Below are 19,248 nucleotides of genomic sequence, written 5' to 3'. Positions count from 1 at the left end.
TGTCTAGCATTTCTGAGCATTTATCCTTGCCTGATTATCTGTGTTTTACTTTGGACTGTTCTTATTCTGCAGATCCTCTGCCGTTTTTATTTACAATTTATATGCCTACTATTAATATGGTTTTAATAAAATATGTTTTATAGATCACTAGTATCAAGACAAGTGATTATAATGGGAAATATACTTAATTACAATAATTAAAGTGTGACAAACTGCTAAATATTCTACATATAAATATGCTGGCTTGCTGGAGCTATGTATTCATGTTTGCAATGGTGAACTGCCTTTAGTAGAGTAACACAAAATACACAAATGTTTGTTTGAGGTAGTAATAATAGTACAAATAATATGCATTATGTCTACGCTATAATCAAATTTTAAATGTAATATTAAATATTCATTTTAATATAATAAACAGGATGTGCCACAGATGTTGGCTTATTAGTATTATAAAAGTTATTGACATATCTGTGTCCTCTTATGTCAGGTTCTTATTTAATCAATAAATTCAATCAAATGAAAATGCATGCCGGTTATTAACAATCAAATGAAATCACTATCCACAAAGTTCATGGATGGATTGTGCATAACTATTAAATTTAAATTAGGGCTGGTAAGCGATAAAAAAATCTTAACGGTCGACCCCCCCCCCCCCACACACACACACACACACACACAAACCTTTTTGAAAATAGACGTGAAACTACACAATTCAAACTTTAATTGTTATATTCATAAACGCTTTCATATAGACCAAAAGTTGGTCTCTTTTTAAAGAAGACAATCTGCAGATTATTGCAGAAGTGAAATCATTTAACAAAGAATGAAAGCATAAAGAAATTATAGTTTACATTTACTGTAAAGAAAATGTACTGTACAATTATTACATTTATCTGATGCTTTTATCCAAAGCAACTTACAATTGCTACATATGTCAGAGGTCACACACCTCTGGAGCAACTAGGGGTTAAGTGTCTTGCTCAGGGACACATTGGTGTCTCACAGTGGATTCGAACCCGGGTCTCTCACACCAAAGGCATGTGTCTTATCCACTGCGCCAACACTAAATATTTTATAAAACATGTTTTAATCCAAAATTGATATAAAATTAAAGCCATATGTCTAAATAAGTTGTGTTCCAAATTTGAAGTTGATATAAAAAAATATAAAAAATTGGATCCTATATAATTTTGTTTAGGCGTTATACCACAAACATCCACCGGGTGCCATTGAAACTCCATTGAATTTTTTTGATGCATTTCTCTATCACAAATATATCAATTTCTCTCTCAATATTATATCTATGACAAAATAACCACCAAATATGGAATCTTGAGACTCATACCTTTCCAACGATATGTATTTTGTCAAGATTATGAAAAGTTTTGATTCTGAAAGGCCGTAATATATTTGGAATATGACACCTCCCACCAAGGGGGAGGAGCCCGCTAAAATATTTTAAAGTACAATTTCCATGGTAACGCAGTGTCCAATTTCAAAATGGTTTTCACATGATATATTTGGAGGTTTTAAGCTTTCAAATGATATGTAATTTATGATGATTACTAAAATGTGATAGGGAAAAAGAAAACTATTTTTGTCATAAATTAATCTATTACTGTTCCTACATAATTTTTAACAAAAAATGTGGTCAAATATCTATTTAGGAGTCTTAGGCCTTTCCAACAACATATAGTTTGTCATGATTTGATTAAGATTTAATTGTCATATATTTAAGTAAACATAGATGTCCCGTATACAGGATGGTGACAGTTAAGAGGTTAACGCACCAATTTAAATCATGACTGGCTTGACCATGTTCTTCTGAACATCTAGTGCACGAGTGGTAAGTATGTGTTAAATCAGCATATAGTATAATGGATATTCTGATATGGATAAATAATGATTTTAAAGATTGTAATTTCACTGTAAAAGTTATTTTTTTGTGTGTAATTGAGAATGAAAGGCGAAAGGGAAATGTTAACATGCTCAACAATATAACTATAATAATAGCTCTAATAGCTCTAGGCAAATCGGCTATGTAGAATTTGTGTATTTTAGTTTAATGACTAGGCTAAACATTAAATAAACATGCAAACAAAAAACTGAGAATTTAAACTTGAGAAAATGTAGTGAGATTATCTACTTGTTTTTTTTTTCTTTTATAAAAAGGGACATTTTGTTAGTTCCTGTGTCAGAATTTTGTGGAATGTTAAATTATTTTGATATGGTGTAATTTTCATTTGCGGCACAAATATTCAGAAACTAAATAACAAGTTAATTATACACTTATATTATACACACAATCAAACATCTGTAATGATTCTATCTCCCAATAACATGAAATTTGTCTCCTTACTTTCACATTAACAGGACAGCAGTTTGGAAATGTTCAAATATATAAATTCACATCACTTTCAAACCTCACACTGTTATTCTCGGGTTAATCATGGTAGAGGATATGACAACTCCTTTGCTCTCAATCTCCGAAGGCCCTGCTGATGGCTTACCTGCATGTCTAACCAGCCCTACAGTGGTCATACTCTGTTCTGGAGACTTCTCTCGCTCACTGGCTCTGCCGATGGTAGGTTCTGGTGTGCAAGTGGTGGTTGGGAGTCGCTGTGTGAATTGTATCCCATTAGGACTGTTCCCTGATGCAGTGCAATACAATACAACAATATATCTTCAAAAGCAGATCATGGAGATAATTATATCATCCAAAATCAAAAAATATTAATATCCTACCCTCTGCAGAAATCGTGGACCGGGGGTAGACCGGACTGCAAGGGCACTTTTGCGTCAGACCTCAAAGGAGCAGGGGCTCAAGATTACATCCCAGCCCTCTCAAGTACACTTTTCTGTAATTTTCATGTGTCCCTGAAGACCTTCAGTTATGTTAATCTCAACAGGGAAGGGCTGTTTCTCAATTTTAAGAACGCAAAGGTAAGTCTTGCCAGTTTACCTTGATTTAACAAACGAGGACACAAAATGCATCTTTGTGAGAATCAAGATGTGTTGTGATCTTGTTGCTCAAAATTGACCATCCCATCACATTAAAAAAAATTATTAATAAATGATATAATATTACATACGTCATAATCTTTTAAAACCTTTACTTAATCTTTAATGATAAGATCTTTTAAAAAGTGAAAAAGTGACGTGACATTCAGCCAAGTATGGTGACCCATACTCAGAATTTGTGCTCTGCGTTTAACCCATCCAAAGTGCACACACACAGAGCAGTGAACACACACACACACTGTGAACACACACCCAGAGCAGTGGGCAGCCATTTATGCTGCGGCGCCCAGGGAGCAGTTGGGGGTTCGATGCCTTGCTCAAGGGCACCTAAGTCGTGGTATTGAAGGTGGAGAGAGAACTGTACATGCACTCCCCCCACCCACAATTCCTGCCAGCCCGAGACTCGAACTCACAACCCTTCAATTGCGAGTCCGACTCGCTAACCATTAGGCCACGACTTCCCCAATATGTAACATAAAAGATGGACTTCCCCATCTTTTATTTTGTCTTGAGTGAGAACAATAGAAGTTTAAGATTTTAGGCTTCCATATGTTATGTACCCCAAAAAGGTTGTTTTAGGATGTATTGGTTTATTCGGGTGGGCGATATGGCAAAAATGGCTGATATGTAAATATTGATATGTAAAAATTGATAGCCTGAATGCACTGTAAGTCACTTTGGATAAAAGCGTCAGCTAAATGCATAAATTTAATTTAATTTTTAATTTATATATATATATATATGTGTGTGTGTGTGTTACATTTTACATGTGAAGTAAATGTTGAGCTAAATATTTAGAGAACATGCAAATTTTTATGGTTTGGCTGGATGATGACATGAGGCCAAGCCAGTCATCTCAAGCAACAACAACAAAATGGACCTTAACCATAAATAATACAATAAGTACACTTTAAAAGAACGTTTACTGGTCTGATTGGAGTTGAAGTCGCTATGGATGTCGAAGGTGATGGACTTGCTTCTCTGAAGCACCTTAATGCTGCTATTACAGCCTGTTCTATGTGAGTATTAATGTTGTTTATCGTCTAATCTAGTAGTCGATTGAGTTCATATCGTAATTTGCATATCTCTACCTGTTGCTTCCTGACTGGCTTGGCGTCATGTCGTCGTCATCCAGCCACGCCGTAAAAATTTGCATGTTCTCTAAATATATAGCTCAACATTTAGGCTAGATTTAATATTTAAAATGTAAAGTTATATATTTTAAATGTTACACACATAGACACAGTGTTATATATATATATATATATATATATATATATATATATATATATATATATATATATATATATAGCCTGTTCTCTAAATATTAAGCTACAGTTTTAAGTGTTTAGCTCTATGTATATATAATATATTACACTAAAATTTAGATTTAAAATTAAGATTTAGATAAAACATTTAGATTTACCTTTAATACTTTATTGTAATATAGTCAAATGGTAATAAAAAAAAATATTTTTTTAAATATTTTTAAAATACAGATATTGCATAAAGCTTATTTAGGTAAATATTGCACAAAAAAAAAAAGTATTTTGTTTTGTAGTTAAATCTGGCAGAATTTTACCACTTTTTCTTACACATTTTATTTTTCAAACAGCGCCCCATAGGTTTGAGAAAACATGTGAGTGAATAAACAATGACAGAATTTATATTTTAGAGTGAACTATCCCTTTAATTCACACTGCAGCATGTAGCCTACTGTCCCTTTAAGACCTGCACGCATCTAACATACAGACATGCATCTGTTTCTTCCAGTTGTTTACTTTCATTTTAGACACATCCAACTGAGGCTATACATAAACCTTGTGGTTTTTTTTTTTTTTTTTTTTTGACAGTATTAGCACAAAACATAACTTAGTTCAGTAATTCAGGTAGTTTGATGGGCTTTTTATTTTTTGTACCGCGTTTTAATTGTTTTCAGAAAAACAGCATGTCAGAAAAGCACACGAATGAAACATTTAAATAACCATTAAGGCTTTAAAGCAGATGCAAACATTTTTTATATTTTGTTAATAAGTGCAGTGTCCCGTGAGAGTAACTAACTCTACTCTGAGTTAACACCAGGGCTCTCAAGTGTCACGCATTGAGCGTGACAGTCACTCATTTCGGTCTTTTGTCACGCACTCCCGCCACACATTGTATTTCTCACGCAGAAAAACTATTTATAATATATTTAATATGCCGCAGCGCCCAAAAGTTATCTGGTCGCGCCGCTCTCACTATGGAAACAGGCAGGAATCAAGCGCGTCTCCCCTGGAGTTCTTAATCGAGCCTGCCACTTATCAGCCAATCAAAAAAAAAGAAATAGGCTACACAATAGCCAATCAGAAAATAGCACTATTGTATCTGGGTAAGATTTAACGCAACAACCAATGAAAAAAAGCATTCTGGAATTGTTCACCATCTTCCTCGTTCACCCACAGAGGAAACCACTGGAGCTCCGAGCATCACTTTGAGCACAAAGTAAGTAATGATCTCCTGTTACAACAAATTCACAACTTGTTTGACACAAACAATGACAACTTGACTGCTGTTAGAGAATGTTTCCCAGATAATTAACATCAGTTTTTCATGAGTGTCTGTTACTTAGCCAACAGTTTTACAGCCTGTTCACTGACAACATCTGCTCAGAACAAGTAACGTTAGTCTAGGCCTAGTCATATTTTCGTTATCACACGATGACTGACATATTGTCACATTATAAATATATCTCTCTCCAATAGGCTTAATAATTTTATTAGCACTAAATTAATTAAAGTGTATTGCATAGTCGATGTTATAGGTCACTTTTAAAATCATGTCATATTTTATAATTATATAATCCTGGCATCTGTCTTTCAAAGATGTCAGGTAAAAGGCAACTAAGCATCCTTGGTATGGGTTGGGAGTGTCACTCTTGCCTGTCTTCAAAACTTGAGAGCCCTGTAACACTGATGTTAATGTATGGCAGTATATTAATTCCGCAGCGCCAGAACTGCAGCTGATAGAATGTGCACTGCAGCACAATACAACATTTCTTCAAAAGCAGATCGTGGAGATATTTTTATCATCCACGATCAAAAATCTTCATATCACACACCCCTGCCCTCGGCAGAAATCGCAGACCTCAAAGGGCCAGGGCCCAACCCCCTCTTGTGCACACACTGGGGTTGAACAAACCCTGTACCAGAAAATTCCAAACGTGTTTCTTGAAGGCCCAGTTCTGAATTTCCAATACGTCACACTTGATCCGTCACACTACATGTTGATGCTAGTCATGTCTTGCTAGTTTTGGTGTAAAATTTATTGATTGTTTATTTTCAGGCTTGGAGGAAATTACTTCAAATGTACATAGTTTTGGAAGTGTCTTTGATCAGCATACAAATTAACACATTCAACCCAAAAGCACAATCACAGCTTTTTGAATAAAGTTTTCTCTCTCGTCTTCCTTTAGTCTGGTTTGGGCTACATTGCTCTGACTCTGTCCAACATGCGCACACTCTTTCTTTGTTTGGGGTTTTGACTTCCACGTTGAGGCATATCCATTCTACATGACACCAAGCTACATATTGGCTGTAGTTCTTCCCTGCATTGTTCTGGTGTGCCGTTGCTTCCTTCTCCATCCATCTTCAACAGACTGACAAGAATCCTCTGGGATGGGAGAGTAAACACAACTGTCCAGTCTCACAGCACCACCATTTGGTGACTAAGGGAATACCATGAAGGTCTGGGAATGATTACAAGAACAGCTATGTACTTGGTGCAATCAAGGACTTATATAAAATGAAGTGTTAAACAGACATACATTTGGCAGTGAAGTGGTCAACAGTAAAGATGCAGGTCTTAAAAATCTCTAAAGTGAAACTAAAGTCAAAAACACATTCCACGTTACAATAGGGTAAATTTTATAGTTGAGTATTTTGACTGGATGTTAGTGTTATGAGGTACAGTTTGCACCAGCTGTGATCTTCTGTCAGAGGCACAGACTAGAGCTCCGCTCACATCCAAAAAATACCTCAAGACCTTCAGCTCTCGGTTTCTGTTCACTAGAAAATAAAAGCCATCATTAATGTTTTGTTTTACACCATAGTTTTACACCAATGCATAGATTCAAAACTCAGGTTTGTATTACACAGCTTTTAGCCTAGTCAGTTGTACTGAGGTTTCAAATGTCTTCAACTCCTGGCTTAAGTTTTACAATTCTATGCACTAAAATGACTTAACATGTGCCTTGCATAATTGCTGCAGTAAGCCAATACCTCAGGTGATCGTCCTCTGGACAAGTTACTGTGTAAATTCAATTTTTAAACTCCCTGAGTACTGAGCACTAAAAATGACCAAAATTGCATTTTATAAGTGAGAACTGTTAGACACAAAGCATGTGTGAAATTGTTTATAATTATGTAAAAAGTTTAAAAGTAATGTTTGGATGTCTTGCCATTTACACAGATACATTATACAAATTGGTCCAGTTGTACAGTAGGCAATGCATATGTTGCAGAATAAAACTCTTTAGTTTCACTTTCCAGGTCTGTCTGATAAGCCGTCGTTATTCTGGATGTTGTACTGGAAAGAAGTTTTGAATTTAACTTTCAGTCCATCAATATTTTTGGCATTGTGAAAGCATGATTTATACATTCAACTTTATTTAACAAAATCAACTTCCAAGGTGTCATTTAAATAAAATGAGATATCTGGTATCTGATTTGTTTTAAATAAAATAAAAAATATAAATAATTGGCATTCAAAATGCATACTTTGGGATAGAAATTTACAGTATTCATACCCAAGAAAATAATTATTCCTTAACAACATCTCCCTAGTTTGTCAAACGTGTACATCAGAAACTACACTGAAGGTATTTGAATGGTAAGAATAAATATAAACAGTATAGCTATAAGTGAAATTAAAATAGATGTTTTGATCCAACTTAAAGAGATCACTTGCTTCTCACAGCTGAAAAGAAGTGCCTCTGATAAATATAGTCTCCAAGACCTCTTGTGTTGCATCCTGATTGTCATCACCATTCTGTCTGTGGATTGGCCTTGAACTTCTCATAGTCTGCCATTTTGAAGAAGGCAAGTTCTGTCTCATTGGCTGGGAGGAGAGGAAAGATTAAATGTGCACATGGGCAAAATTAATTATACATAAAAATATAATGTTTAATTTATCATTCTATGAAAATGTACAAATGTAATATGCACTGAATCTTGCTTTTACTTACCAACACCACATGCTCTTAAGCTGCAGCCATCATGAAGAATCAACTTTTCATCATCCTCTAAACTCATTACCAGCTCGTTTGTCTGAAATCATCCAAAACAAACATCTTTATTAATAGGGATTATAACAGATTTACTCATTTTGTTAAAAAAATATTCATTTTTCGTTCATTTGTAAACTTTTGTGAAATAAAAGGGAAAGAATGAACATGAAAGAACTACAACTGAAAAAATTGTCCAAGTGCAGATTTTTTAAACAAATGTAGTCATGTTAATATTAGAAAATGTACGCCACAAGATGTTGATCTGATTTAAAGTTACCTTTGCTCCGTGTGCCTGGTGTATGATCTTCATTGTGTCTGCAACAACACATTAACATAACAGGATATTAATGTAACAACTGTCAATCTTGTCTGTTTGAAAAATAAGTGTAGACTTACCATAGTCAAACTTCTTAAAAGGTGGAGGCAATCCAGCTCTTGTTGAAACATCTTAAACGAGGGATGTTAGTTTAGTTACCATTATTAAATGATAAAGATGAATAATGTGAACTGTGCTTACAATAAATCTGTTGTCATCATGTCTTACCTTGTTTAACAAACGTAATAAACTCCTCCGCCGTCTGATCTAAATTAACGTCTTTGTAAACCACCGGTTTAAAGTTGCGATGCTCAAAAGAGCGAACCAGCCGCACAGTCAGAACCGCCAGATCACACATCTCGAGCCGATCACATTACAAACTACACGGATTACAGCGCAAAAGGTAGGCCTGGAAGTAAATAAGCCTGAATAAAATTTAAGGATAGCAGAGCAGACGCGACCACTACACTATTTTAGCGTATTTCTGTAATTATAACAGCGTACTAATTTCGAAGCGATTACTTCCAGCACGTTCTGCGAAAGAACGCAATTCTAGACCAACATAGTCGCTACGTCGATCAGGAAACACCAGCAGCATCAGGCCAAAGCAATGGAGCTGCAGAACTATAGATAGTCAGCAATGTGACTAATTCAAGGCGGAACAAAGTGGTAAAGAAAAAAATAAATGTCTCCACCGTCTCAAAAAAACCCGTTATGTTTATATTATACGGCTTGAGTTGCCTTTCTGGCTTTTTTAAGCACTATGTTAGTGTTAATGTATAGCCTATCTCTATTTATCCCTGTCAAAAATGGAATGCAAATGAAATATCTATTATGATTTGGACACTATCCAATGGGATAAATAAAAAAATCCTCTAAGAATGAAATACAAGTGAAAATTCATGATCTCGAGGAAATATTCCCCGGGAACACATGATAGGTAAAAACTGATAGCCTGAATGCACTGTAAGTCGCTTTGGATAAAAGTGTCTGCTAAATGCATAAATTTAATTTTTAATTTAAATATGGCTTAGCTCCACATTTTTTGAACGAGTGGGAGATAACATTTCCCAGTGGACTGACAGTTGCTTAGTAGTGTTCAATGTCCTTCCGATGGACACATTGGTGGCATGACATGGACTGTTACTAAGTAGTTAACTATGTAACAAAACTAAAAAATACTGTTAAATCTGATTATAACTGTGTGAACATAAGGCCTACATCAAGTGCTCTGTATAAGAGATCAGGGCCAGCATGTATAACGTGGTCACTTTATAAGTCATCTGGTAAACCATGAAAATGTCATTTCTGACTGAGATCAATATGCAGATCAGTGTCCTGTAGTTAATTACTAAAAAGCTTTATATGTATAACTATATTTGCGTCTGCATGTCTAAATTGAATAGGCTCAAAAGTATCAGGTTCCACAAACCTGTATTTAAGGGTCTTTTTCTCTTTTACATACATTAACAGTAGATCACCTTAGCTAAGGATCAGCTGTTTTGTTCAAACACCTAAATACAAATCATACAGTCCGTGTAAAGAACTTCTGTTGCAATGAGTATCTTCTGTTTGACTAAGGGAATCTCTATACTTGCACAATATTCTCAATCTGGCATCCCTGGGGTGACCCTTTGGCCTAGATAAAAGAACCTACAATTTCGTGAATTTGATTGGACATATTGCTCAGTACATGCTCCGGCAGCCAATGGAGTACAAGGGGGCGTGGTCACGGGCGTGGCAGCCGACACTACAGCGATCGTCTGAGAGTCGCGCTGCCATCACAACGGGTTTCAATCACATCATTATAACAGACCGAAATATCTTCAACTATGTCTGAGGTCAGTATGAACAGACAAGATGATTTTGTTTGATAAGAGAGTACTTAAGGTGATTCATGTGTTGTAATTAGAATTATTGTTAAAGAAAACTGAAAACTGCATAGTGCTGTTTTTATGAGCACATGTAATGTTTAGTATTTCCTTTTAATTATCAAGTCTTGATAATTAATAATCGAGAGAAAGAGAGAGAAAGAAAAAGTCACATTTACAATACATGCAGTAAATAGCACTGGAGGGCATAACATTCATGTAGACCTCAAGAGAGCGCATGTCTGCGAGGGTGCGGCGAGAGCTTTTGTCTTCCGTTTGCGCTGTTCCTTAAACGTTGCTTTTGCACGCGCTACAGACTATTTTGATCGCTGCGTCGCCTTTTACGAATCCTTATATGAATGATTACGCTCAAAAATCGTGTAGTAGGCCTAAATGTTGATAGCCTTTACCGTTCATTTTTAATTTATGCAAAGAGGCAAAAAGTGAAAGGTGATTTGCTTACCGCCTCCTGTGCTGTTTGCATAGACGAATGTCATAGATACTTTTGAGTGACATGAAGGTCAGTAAATAATGACAGAAAATAAATTTCGAAGTAAAAAATGTAAATGAAAAACATGAAAATCTCGTTCTGTTCAGTTCCGTTACTGTCTTTCACTATTACTCCATACTATTGCTCAACAGCAGGACGTTTAGGAAATTTATTGAATTGAACTAAAATGCTATTTAGCATTAAAATGCTTTAGCACTAAAATGCTTTTTGCTCTTTAGCAATGCTCTTTAGCACTTTCTAAAATGTTCTTAGATCGTTAGAAGAGATTTGTAAAGTTATAAGTACATTTATTTGAGTATTACAGCATGCGGACTTGACTGCAACACAATAAAACATAATAATAACACAAACATATTATTTGGCGTTAACGGTTCTTCTCCAGAAATACTTATCAGTTAAAGGTGTGAGAATTTGGTGAGTATTTAGTCTTTATGCAGTGAAATCTGATAACATGTTGCCATGATAAGGCTGGGGTTTACTCGAGCACGTTGTGGTTGCTGTAACAGGAAGATGAATGAACAGAAGCTGGTCGATGATGAGGAGCCTTGGTGCGCATGGCACGTAACTAGGTCAAAGAATCACAGACAGAGTACAGTTTGTGTGTGAGAGAGAGAGGGATGGAGTTTGTCCCCGTGATTAGAGATCAGCTAAAAACCCTGTTTATTGAGTGCTGGCCATTGTGCATGGTTACATAATCAGTTCATGTCACCGGCCAGCATTCTGGAGCAAGACCATGACTAAAATCTTTTCAGTCCTGTTGTGTTAGAAATAAGAATGAGACATGAATGCATATGGATGGAGAGGGTTTTACCCTTCTTAATCTGTTTTTTTTTTTTTCTTATACAATGCAGAGTCTATAGGGGAGGAAATTCACTAAAAGTTATTAATATTCCATTCTGATTTAAAGCTCTTTCACATCAAGGACAACAACTATAATGAGAACTAGTTATGAAGTTTTGATAATTATTCAAATTCTATTAGAACAAAATCAAGCAACTAACAGTAACGTGAGTGCTAATGATAAACTGATTGTTTGTTGGTGTGGACTCTAAACCTCTATACACCATGAGTTAAGGTTTGTTCAAATTCAGTGTAAAGATGCAATGCCACATGAAAGCTAGATTAAAGTATGCCTGCTCAGACCCATCTCAGCCCCTAGTATCAAGCATATAGTTGTAATTGCTAAGTAAATGCATTTATGCCACCTCTGAGCAGCATTAAACAGTCTGTAAAGATGCCTATATTCCACTTCAGAAGCACCTCTGTGCCATCTTTGATCTGTAAATGTAATGCAATCTAATCTACATATCGTTATAGTTATCTTTATAGTTATATTCCTTGGTTTCAGTGGGCCTTTAGTCTTGCAGTTAAACTAATATTACAAAGTATCACCAGTGTCCCATGAATCGCTTGTCAAGAGGTAAAACAAGTCTATACAGTTGAATCCATAGCAGCACAGCAAAACGGTTGTGAGTTGTGAATTTGGTGAGATGAACGGCTCACCGTAGATCCAGTTCTTTTAATGAATCGTTTAAAACACTCACACACTCCTGAGTTACAGGATTGAATCAATCTGATGAACTCACTCACTGAACTGCAAATTAGCATAACTATCAGTTATGTCTCGCAATTGTTGTCTACTTAAGGGTTGTGAAATTAAAATCAATATTCCTGACTGATCATCCATCACTGCATGTATTTGTAGAGTGTTCTGTAAACTCATGTTGTTGGTTTTCCACAGGCTGAGTTTCAGAAAGCAGCAGAGGAGGTCAAACAGCTGAAAACGAAACCAACGGACGCTGAGATGCTGGAAATTTACAGTCTGTACAAACAGGGCACTGTAGGAGACGTTAACACTGGTGAGCTTTTCCGTATCAAAATGAAAGTGACTAAATAATTATGGCCTACGTTTATCTCTAAATCGAAATCGCAGCTCTTTAAACAAATGTGTGTGTTTTTCCAGCTCGACCGGGCATGTTAGATTTCACTGGCAAGGCCAAATGGGATGCTTGGGAGGCCAAGAAAGGTCAGTTTCTCCTCCCTACCAGCAGAGGGCAGTGAAATATCATTTTAAGTTTGTGGTTTATCAGCATCTTAACTTACAACACTGTAAATGAGCTCCAAAAGCAGCTCACTCTGTGTCTCTCGCTCTCTCTTTGTTTTTCTTCTCCTGCACTTTTCAGGTATGAGTAAGGATGATGCTATGAAAGCATACATCGCTAAGGTAGAAGAGCTGAAGGGGAAATACGGAATCTAATAGATGGAACCCATCATGGCCAGCCTGCCGTTACCTGTAATGTTCTCCCATAAAGTGCATTTAGGCATCCAGCATGTCCCCTCACAAGGGTGCTACAGTTATGCTGTAGCATGCAGACTCTATTCTGTGTAAGAGAATAGGCACATTCCTCGCAGGCCAAAAGAAATCGTCCACCAGTAACCATGTAGTGAAAGCCTGATCTATGCAATGCCATAAAATCATTTTTTTCAAAAAACATTTTTGCTTTGTGTTTTCTTACAAACACTGACTAAGAAAAACGTTGGATTTCCCTTAAAAAGTTTGATACGGTTTTCTTTTGTTTGTTTGTTTTTGAGACCCTGTGAAAGATTTTGTGATTAAAAAAATGATCAAACGCATTTCATGTATGAGTGTTGAATTTATTTGTTTCAAGATGTATTAGTTCATTTCTGTAAAATAGCAATATTTAATTCTATAATTGAGTTTTTTTTTTCCTGAGATGGACTTGATAATGTGTCTGGGTGTAACTAATATCAAGTTGAATAGTTTTACTTGTCCATTATTTCCTAATACATAAGATTTGCCTTAATTGTAACGTAGCCAGCACTTGATATATTATCACATCCTCTCAGTCATTTGATTGCAGTTAAGAGGTAAGGCTCAGGTCACCTGACCAGACATTTTACAAACACACGAGGGCTTTTAAATATTTCACTCTAGTTCACTGGGTTTATGTGGTAGATAAGTGTGTAAATATCAACATTAGGTTTTAATTGACCTATGTCCCCATTTTCAAAGTTTTCCACAGTTTCTATGCTACTTAATGTCTTCATCTCAGTCTGGAAAGGGCTCAAAGTCTTTGAGACTATAAATTGCATAATTATGTTTTGGGTCACAGTCACCCAAGAGGGACTTTGGCCTGTCAATAATTATGATAATCAGCAGTTTACAAAAAATGTGACAATGGGATACTATACTGTTATTATTAAGAATACTTATTACAAATAATTAGTCACCTTTAATATATTTACCCCCCCATCCACCATACAAAGGCTATCAAATTTTATTTTTAGATTTGTAATAAATAATAAGTCTACTTTTGATGGGTTTTCGTAGTGGATACATATGCATTCTATATTATGCACATTATATTAAAGAATGCATATTATAAAGTTTCCAAGAAGTTTCTACGTTTTGTTAACTTCATATTGCAAACATAATAAATTGTTAGTTGTAAAATAAAAAAATAAGAAATCGAAATAGCTGATTTACTCTTTAATTAGATTATATTTTGCCATAAATACGTTTTATCGATGGGTTTTTGTAGTGAATGCATAAGTATTCTGTGTTTTATTAATATTAACCTATAAAGTCAGACAGTTTTGTTACCTTCATAGCAACATAAAGAAAATTAGTTGTAAAAAATAATAATGATAATAATAAAAACCAGGACAAAGTGAACAAATCTGAAGAAACTCCTTACAGATGCAGATTCGTACTAGTTACCGAAAACGTCCGTGACCGGAAAACTAAGGGGAAGAGCCCGTGATCTGCGTATCTAATGAGCAAGACGGGACGGGCGGGTTTGAAGACTGCTTTTGCTGATCGACGTCAGTTAATGTTACACTAAAATTATACTGTACTTTCGACTGGAGTTGACTTTGCTTCTTCGTCTCGCTGTTTCTGGTCTGTGGGCTTTAAGGCACGTTGAAATCAATATGACGGCAATAAAAATCAGGGTAATGCCTTTTAAATGTATTTTTACTGTTTGTTTGACGTTTATGTTATTCTTTAGAGTGGAACCTTTCATTTACTGGGAATGAAAAGACAAGATAAGGTACTTAATGTTTAATAACGCAAGTTCGACCGCGCCAAGACATGGACAAGAAAATACACAACAAAATGAGGCGTTGTTTACATGGTTGTGAGAAGAGAAAAGTTAGTTATTTACTAATGCTTATAATCTTATAAAAGCCTATTCTTATTAAACTACATATTTACAAGTTAAATAGATTTTGAACACTTGAATTTTCCAGCAGTATGGCAGTTTTCAGTCTTCAGAAATGGCAAAACAGAAGTGTCTGCAGCAGAATGGCATGTTGATACAGATGTGGATTCAGATTTCTTCTGATAACTCTGTTTCTCTTTAGGTTGGCGCTGATCCACCTGGGAAATCCACTCCTCTTTTTTTAGACTTATTTTGCCGCAGTCTTATTATCCTGTGTACATTTCTGTCTGTCATCCTCTCATCTATTGCGGTGTGTGATGGTCACTGGCTGCTTGCCGACCGCCGTATGTTCGGCCTCTGGTATTTCTGCTCACTGGAGGAGCAGCAGGGCTCTGTGTTGGGGTCCCAAAGTTTTAAAGCATCCTCAAACTGCACTAGACGTCTGGAGGAGGCAGGGGTGGATGGTCTGGGTGTAGGCTTGGCATCGTGTCGTTTTGTGATTACTCTGGCTGTGGTCAGTGCCATATTCGGACTGGAGTTGCTTGTAATGTCACAGGCCAGTGAAGGGACAGACTCTAGTCGACGGTGGACCCTCGGGGCACGGCTGGTGCTGCTGGCAGGGGTAATGGCTGCCGGAGGAATTGCATCTTTTGTACTCCTGTTAGGGGCATTTGCAACGCTCCTTGGGTTTACTCTCACCTTCTGGTGTCAGTTCACTGCCACCTTCCTGTTCTTCCTCAATGGAATGGCAGCGCGGCACATCCAGCATATTGAACCGCTGCTGCCCTTTAGTGGACACCCTGACAAACTGTAGAAAAAAGGCCGGCACCAACAATAAACTCTCTAAAACTTTTGCATCAAGTGATTTTGAAAAAATAAATAATGATTTATAAATAGTGAACTTTCTTAAAAGGTCCCAAAAAGGCCCATTGTATCAATGTTAATATTATAAATTGCACTTTGCATTGTGTTATGTTTTAGGGTTGAAGGAAATGTCTGTAAACTTAATAGAAAATATCCTGGAAGAAAATTACTGCAGGCCTGGTGTGCAAATAAATGATTTTTTTTTTTTTTTTTTACAGCAGATTGTTGTATTCTATCATCTTTATTTGTGTCATTAATTTGTAATTGTATTTAATGTAATTAATATTATTTATGACCAGCAGCTGACTACTGACTCAAGTTTCATCTGTGAACAGTGCATCTTTATGGTTCATATCATAATAAAGAATAACAGTTTATTTAATAAAGAAGTCTCACTTCTACATAATAAAACAGACTTTCAAAGTATTTTAGTACTTTCTTAACTATAAACGGGGATCGGTTATTTTAATAACAAGATTTTTCTTTACATTTTGTGTTTTACAATAATATTTTACAGGGAAAATACATGGATAATATGTGTTCAAGGCATCATCATCAATATTTACACAGATATACAAGGGGATGAAAAAATATAAAGGGGTCAATGTTTTCTTTAAAATATGTTTCTTGAGGTTCACTTATGAAGGTAATTTATTTTTTTATTTTTTGCTAAACATGATGTTTCTCACCTCCCACAATGCTAGATTTTTGATGCTCAGTTTCCTTTTAGGGTGTGTTTACACTTGGCAGGTTTGGTTTGATTAAAAAAAACTCTGGTGTGATTGCTCTGTTAGTGCGGTTCATTTGTATGTGTGAATGCTGCCATCAAAACCTTGGTGTGCATCAAACAAGTGGCCCAAGACCCACCGTTTCAGGGTTCCTGGTCCACTTCGAAACAAAGGAAACTTCCAAATACCCACACTTGTGGTCTTGGCCAATTGAGGGCACAGGCACACAACAGAAAGTAAATGCTCAAGACTGTCCTAGACACACGGTGCGTTCCATATGGGATATATCGCCCTCCGAAGGACACTTCGGAGTGAAAAGTGAGTGAAGTGACATTCAGCCAAGTATGATGACCCATACTCAGAATTCGTGCTCTGCATTCAACCCATCCAAAGTACACACACAGAGCAGTGAACACAAACCCGGAGCAGTGGGCAGCCATTTATGCTGCAGCGCCCGGTGAGCAGTTGGGGGTTCAATGCCTTGCTCAAGGACATCTAAGTCGTGTAATTGCCGGCCTGAGATTCAAACCCACAACCCTAGGGTTAGGAGTCAGACTCTCTAACCACTAGGCCACGACTTCCCACAATCATGGCCACCATTTTGAAGGGTCATGCCAAACAGATCAAAACTGGTCACTTCAAAGGGCCCCTTCAGAATAAAGGATTTGAAGGATTTGAACTGATGGACACTTCAGGCCCCCTTGCTCCTTTGCGCTGGTTCATTCCATGATGGTGGCGCCTCCATGTGGGGACGGGACGATGGCGCTTAAGGGAACTTCAGGAAACAGCTGTTTGGTCCCCTACACCAGGGATCTCCAACCCTGCTCCTAGAGAGCTACCATCCTGCAGACTTCAGTTCCATCCCTGCTCCAACATAACTGTCTGTAATTATCAAGTAGCCCTGAACACCTTGATTAGCTGGTACAGATGTGTTTGATTGGGGTTGGAGCTGAAATCTGCAGGACAGTAGCTCTCCAGGAGCAGGGTTGGAGACCCCTGCCCTACACCCTTTTGAAGCTCTCACTCCGGAGGGTAAACCCTTTGAAGGGATTAGGGCATAGAGATGAGCCCTTCCGAATGGAACGCAGGGACAGATACAGGTATAACTAGATGCCCTTTATTAGCAGCTGTTTCTATGGGCCACTTTTTTTTAAGCTGTCTGCTGTACTGGAATAGTCCAAACAGGTCCGTCAACACTTGAGAGCAAGTTTCCTGTGTGTCTGCAAAGTTCTGTGTCATGCCAAGTTCTGTCATGAACTCCAATTGGCACAGGCTGATGGGTCATTCAAGCAAACTGATGATATTCACAGCATTAAACTACTTGGCACAAGCTGATTGGTTTATGTTGTATACGCAGCCAGTTAGCTTGATGTTTTACATTTAAATGGCTGGTTAACTAGAGCATTACACTGGGAAAGCATTCCAACTTCCCCAGCTCCACCTGTAATCTGCAATGGGTTATTACATTTATATGTTATTTGTGCAGCATCAGTATGTCTTAAATACTTACAGCACGATATATACATATGTAATGGCAGTAGCAAGTTCCTGTACTTGCTTTGCAGCAGCAGTAATAACCAAAAGCAGCAGCACAGCAGATCTATTCTGCCAAGACCAAATACATTAACACATATTGATTACAATGCTAAAATCTTCTGAGAGGTGTGATTGGCAGAACTGTAGTTATACCCCTGCATGTATATGTTTATCTGCAGTAGACTTCAGCAGATGCTTTTTCTAAACTAACACAATAACTTAATTGTTTAATCTGTTATAGTTACTACTGAACAGACATTTAGAAGTTTATTTTAAAATGCAAAGCATTGAAAATCAAAATAAAGCAAGGTAAACACTTGCATTTTTACTGCATCTGAAACCACAAATTACCATATTGTAGGCGACAGACAGTATGTGACAAAAGAAGTATGTCTGAATTCACAATACTCATAAAAGAGGTAGCAAAAAGTACCCAGATGACCTACTACAACCGGTGTGATTCTGAAGTGTGCATCCAGTGGACACTTTACTATCCCATGAGGCCACGGGAGAGGATTTATGAATTGCAGTGATGCAACTGACTCTGGTAGGTCACTTGACAGTGACTGTAGATGTATGAATGTAGTACATCCACATTAATTCATGCTACACACATTCAGACTATATAGAACATACTCTTTTTGCAGTAGCAAAGTATAAAAGGTACCTACTCAAGAGAGTGTGCGATTTCAGACCCACTCAAAAAGTGCTACACACGCTTGTGAACTTCACACCCATTTAAACACTTGGATCAAATACAGGAAATACGTCATGTAAGTAGACAAGTGGTCAAGTGAAAAGACCACAAGTGTGGGTATTTGGACAAACCCTTGGACAGGCACGGTTGCGGTTCGACATCTAAACGAACAAAAACAGGATGTGATGTCATGAGATTGTGACAAAGGAACTGTAACTGGTTCTTTTCATCGTAGTAGCAATGTTGGCCTTTACACT

At 36.8% G+C, this 19,248-nt stretch overlaps 3 protein-coding genes across 5 annotated transcripts in view; 2 read left to right on the top strand and 1 right to left on the bottom strand.

Annotated features, from left to right (window-relative positions):
- The window catches only part of LOC132094910 (acyl-CoA-binding protein-like), a 339,735-nt gene extending 326,119 nt beyond the window's left edge, over positions 1-13,616 (top strand). Inside the window, exons 1-4 of one of the 3 annotated variants that reach the window (XM_059499569.1) lie at positions 10,292-10,441; positions 12,724-12,841; positions 12,946-13,008; positions 13,166-13,616. In XM_059499569.1, coding sequence (XP_059355552.1) covers positions 10,433-10,441; positions 12,724-12,841; positions 12,946-13,008; positions 13,166-13,239 — 264 coding nt within the window. In that variant the 5' untranslated portion in view covers positions 10,292-10,432 and the 3' untranslated portion in view covers positions 13,240-13,616. Of the gene's footprint in view, positions 1-10,291; positions 10,442-10,966; positions 10,992-12,723; positions 12,842-12,945; positions 13,009-13,165 lie in introns of those variants that run through there. The other 2 variants (XM_059499571.1, XM_059499570.1) reach the window with 2 other exon arrangements.
- Positions 7,820-9,196, bottom strand: LOC132094645 (UPF0538 protein C2orf76 homolog). The gene is made up of 5 exons (XM_059499316.1): positions 8,829-9,196; positions 8,681-8,731; positions 8,562-8,599; positions 8,243-8,324; positions 7,820-8,115 (listed from the first exon to the last, which is right to left on the bottom strand). The coding sequence occupies exons 1-5, from the start codon at positions 8,956-8,958 to the stop codon at positions 8,039-8,041; spliced, it is 378 nt and encodes a 125-aa protein (XP_059355299.1). The 5' UTR covers positions 8,959-9,196; the 3' UTR covers positions 7,820-8,038.
- A 1,164-nt stretch (positions 13,617-14,780) lies between the features above and the next one.
- On the top strand, positions 14,781-16,468 carry LOC132094907 (voltage-dependent calcium channel gamma-like subunit). The gene is made up of 2 exons (XM_059499565.1): positions 14,781-14,957; positions 15,369-16,468. The coding sequence occupies exons 1-2, from the start codon at positions 14,937-14,939 to the stop codon at positions 15,978-15,980; spliced, it is 633 nt and encodes a 210-aa protein (XP_059355548.1). The 5' UTR covers positions 14,781-14,936; the 3' UTR covers positions 15,981-16,468.
- The last annotated feature ends 2,780 nt before the right edge of the window (positions 16,469-19,248 follow it).

This window comes from Carassius carassius, chromosome 19, assembly GCF_963082965.1.
Source record: "Carassius carassius chromosome 19, fCarCar2.1, whole genome shotgun sequence".
Taxonomy (NCBI): Eukaryota; Metazoa; Chordata; class Actinopteri; order Cypriniformes; family Cyprinidae; genus Carassius; species Carassius carassius.
Note: the sequence above shows the minus strand (reverse complement) of the source record. Positions and strands in the feature narration are given on the sequence as shown.

Excerpts from the sequence above, each read along its gene's own strand:
- LOC132094645 (XM_059499316.1), bottom strand. The coding sequence starts at position 8,958 with ATGTGTGATCTGGCGGTTCTGACTGTGCGGCTGGTTCGCTCTTTTGAG. Across the intron at positions 8,600-8,680 it reads TTTTAAGAAGTTTGACTATG|ACACAATGAAGATCATACAC; the intron begins GTAAGTCTACAC and ends GTGTTGTTGCAG. Across the intron at positions 8,325-8,561 it reads ACCAGGCACACGGAGCAAAG|ACAAACGAGCTGGTAATGAG; the intron begins GTAACTTTAAAT and ends GGATGATTTCAG.
- LOC132094907 (XM_059499565.1), top strand. The coding sequence starts at position 14,937 with ATGACGGCAATAAAAATCAGG. Across the intron at positions 14,958-15,368 it reads TGACGGCAATAAAAATCAGG|GTTGGCGCTGATCCACCTGG; the intron begins GTAATGCCTTTT and ends GTTTCTCTTTAG.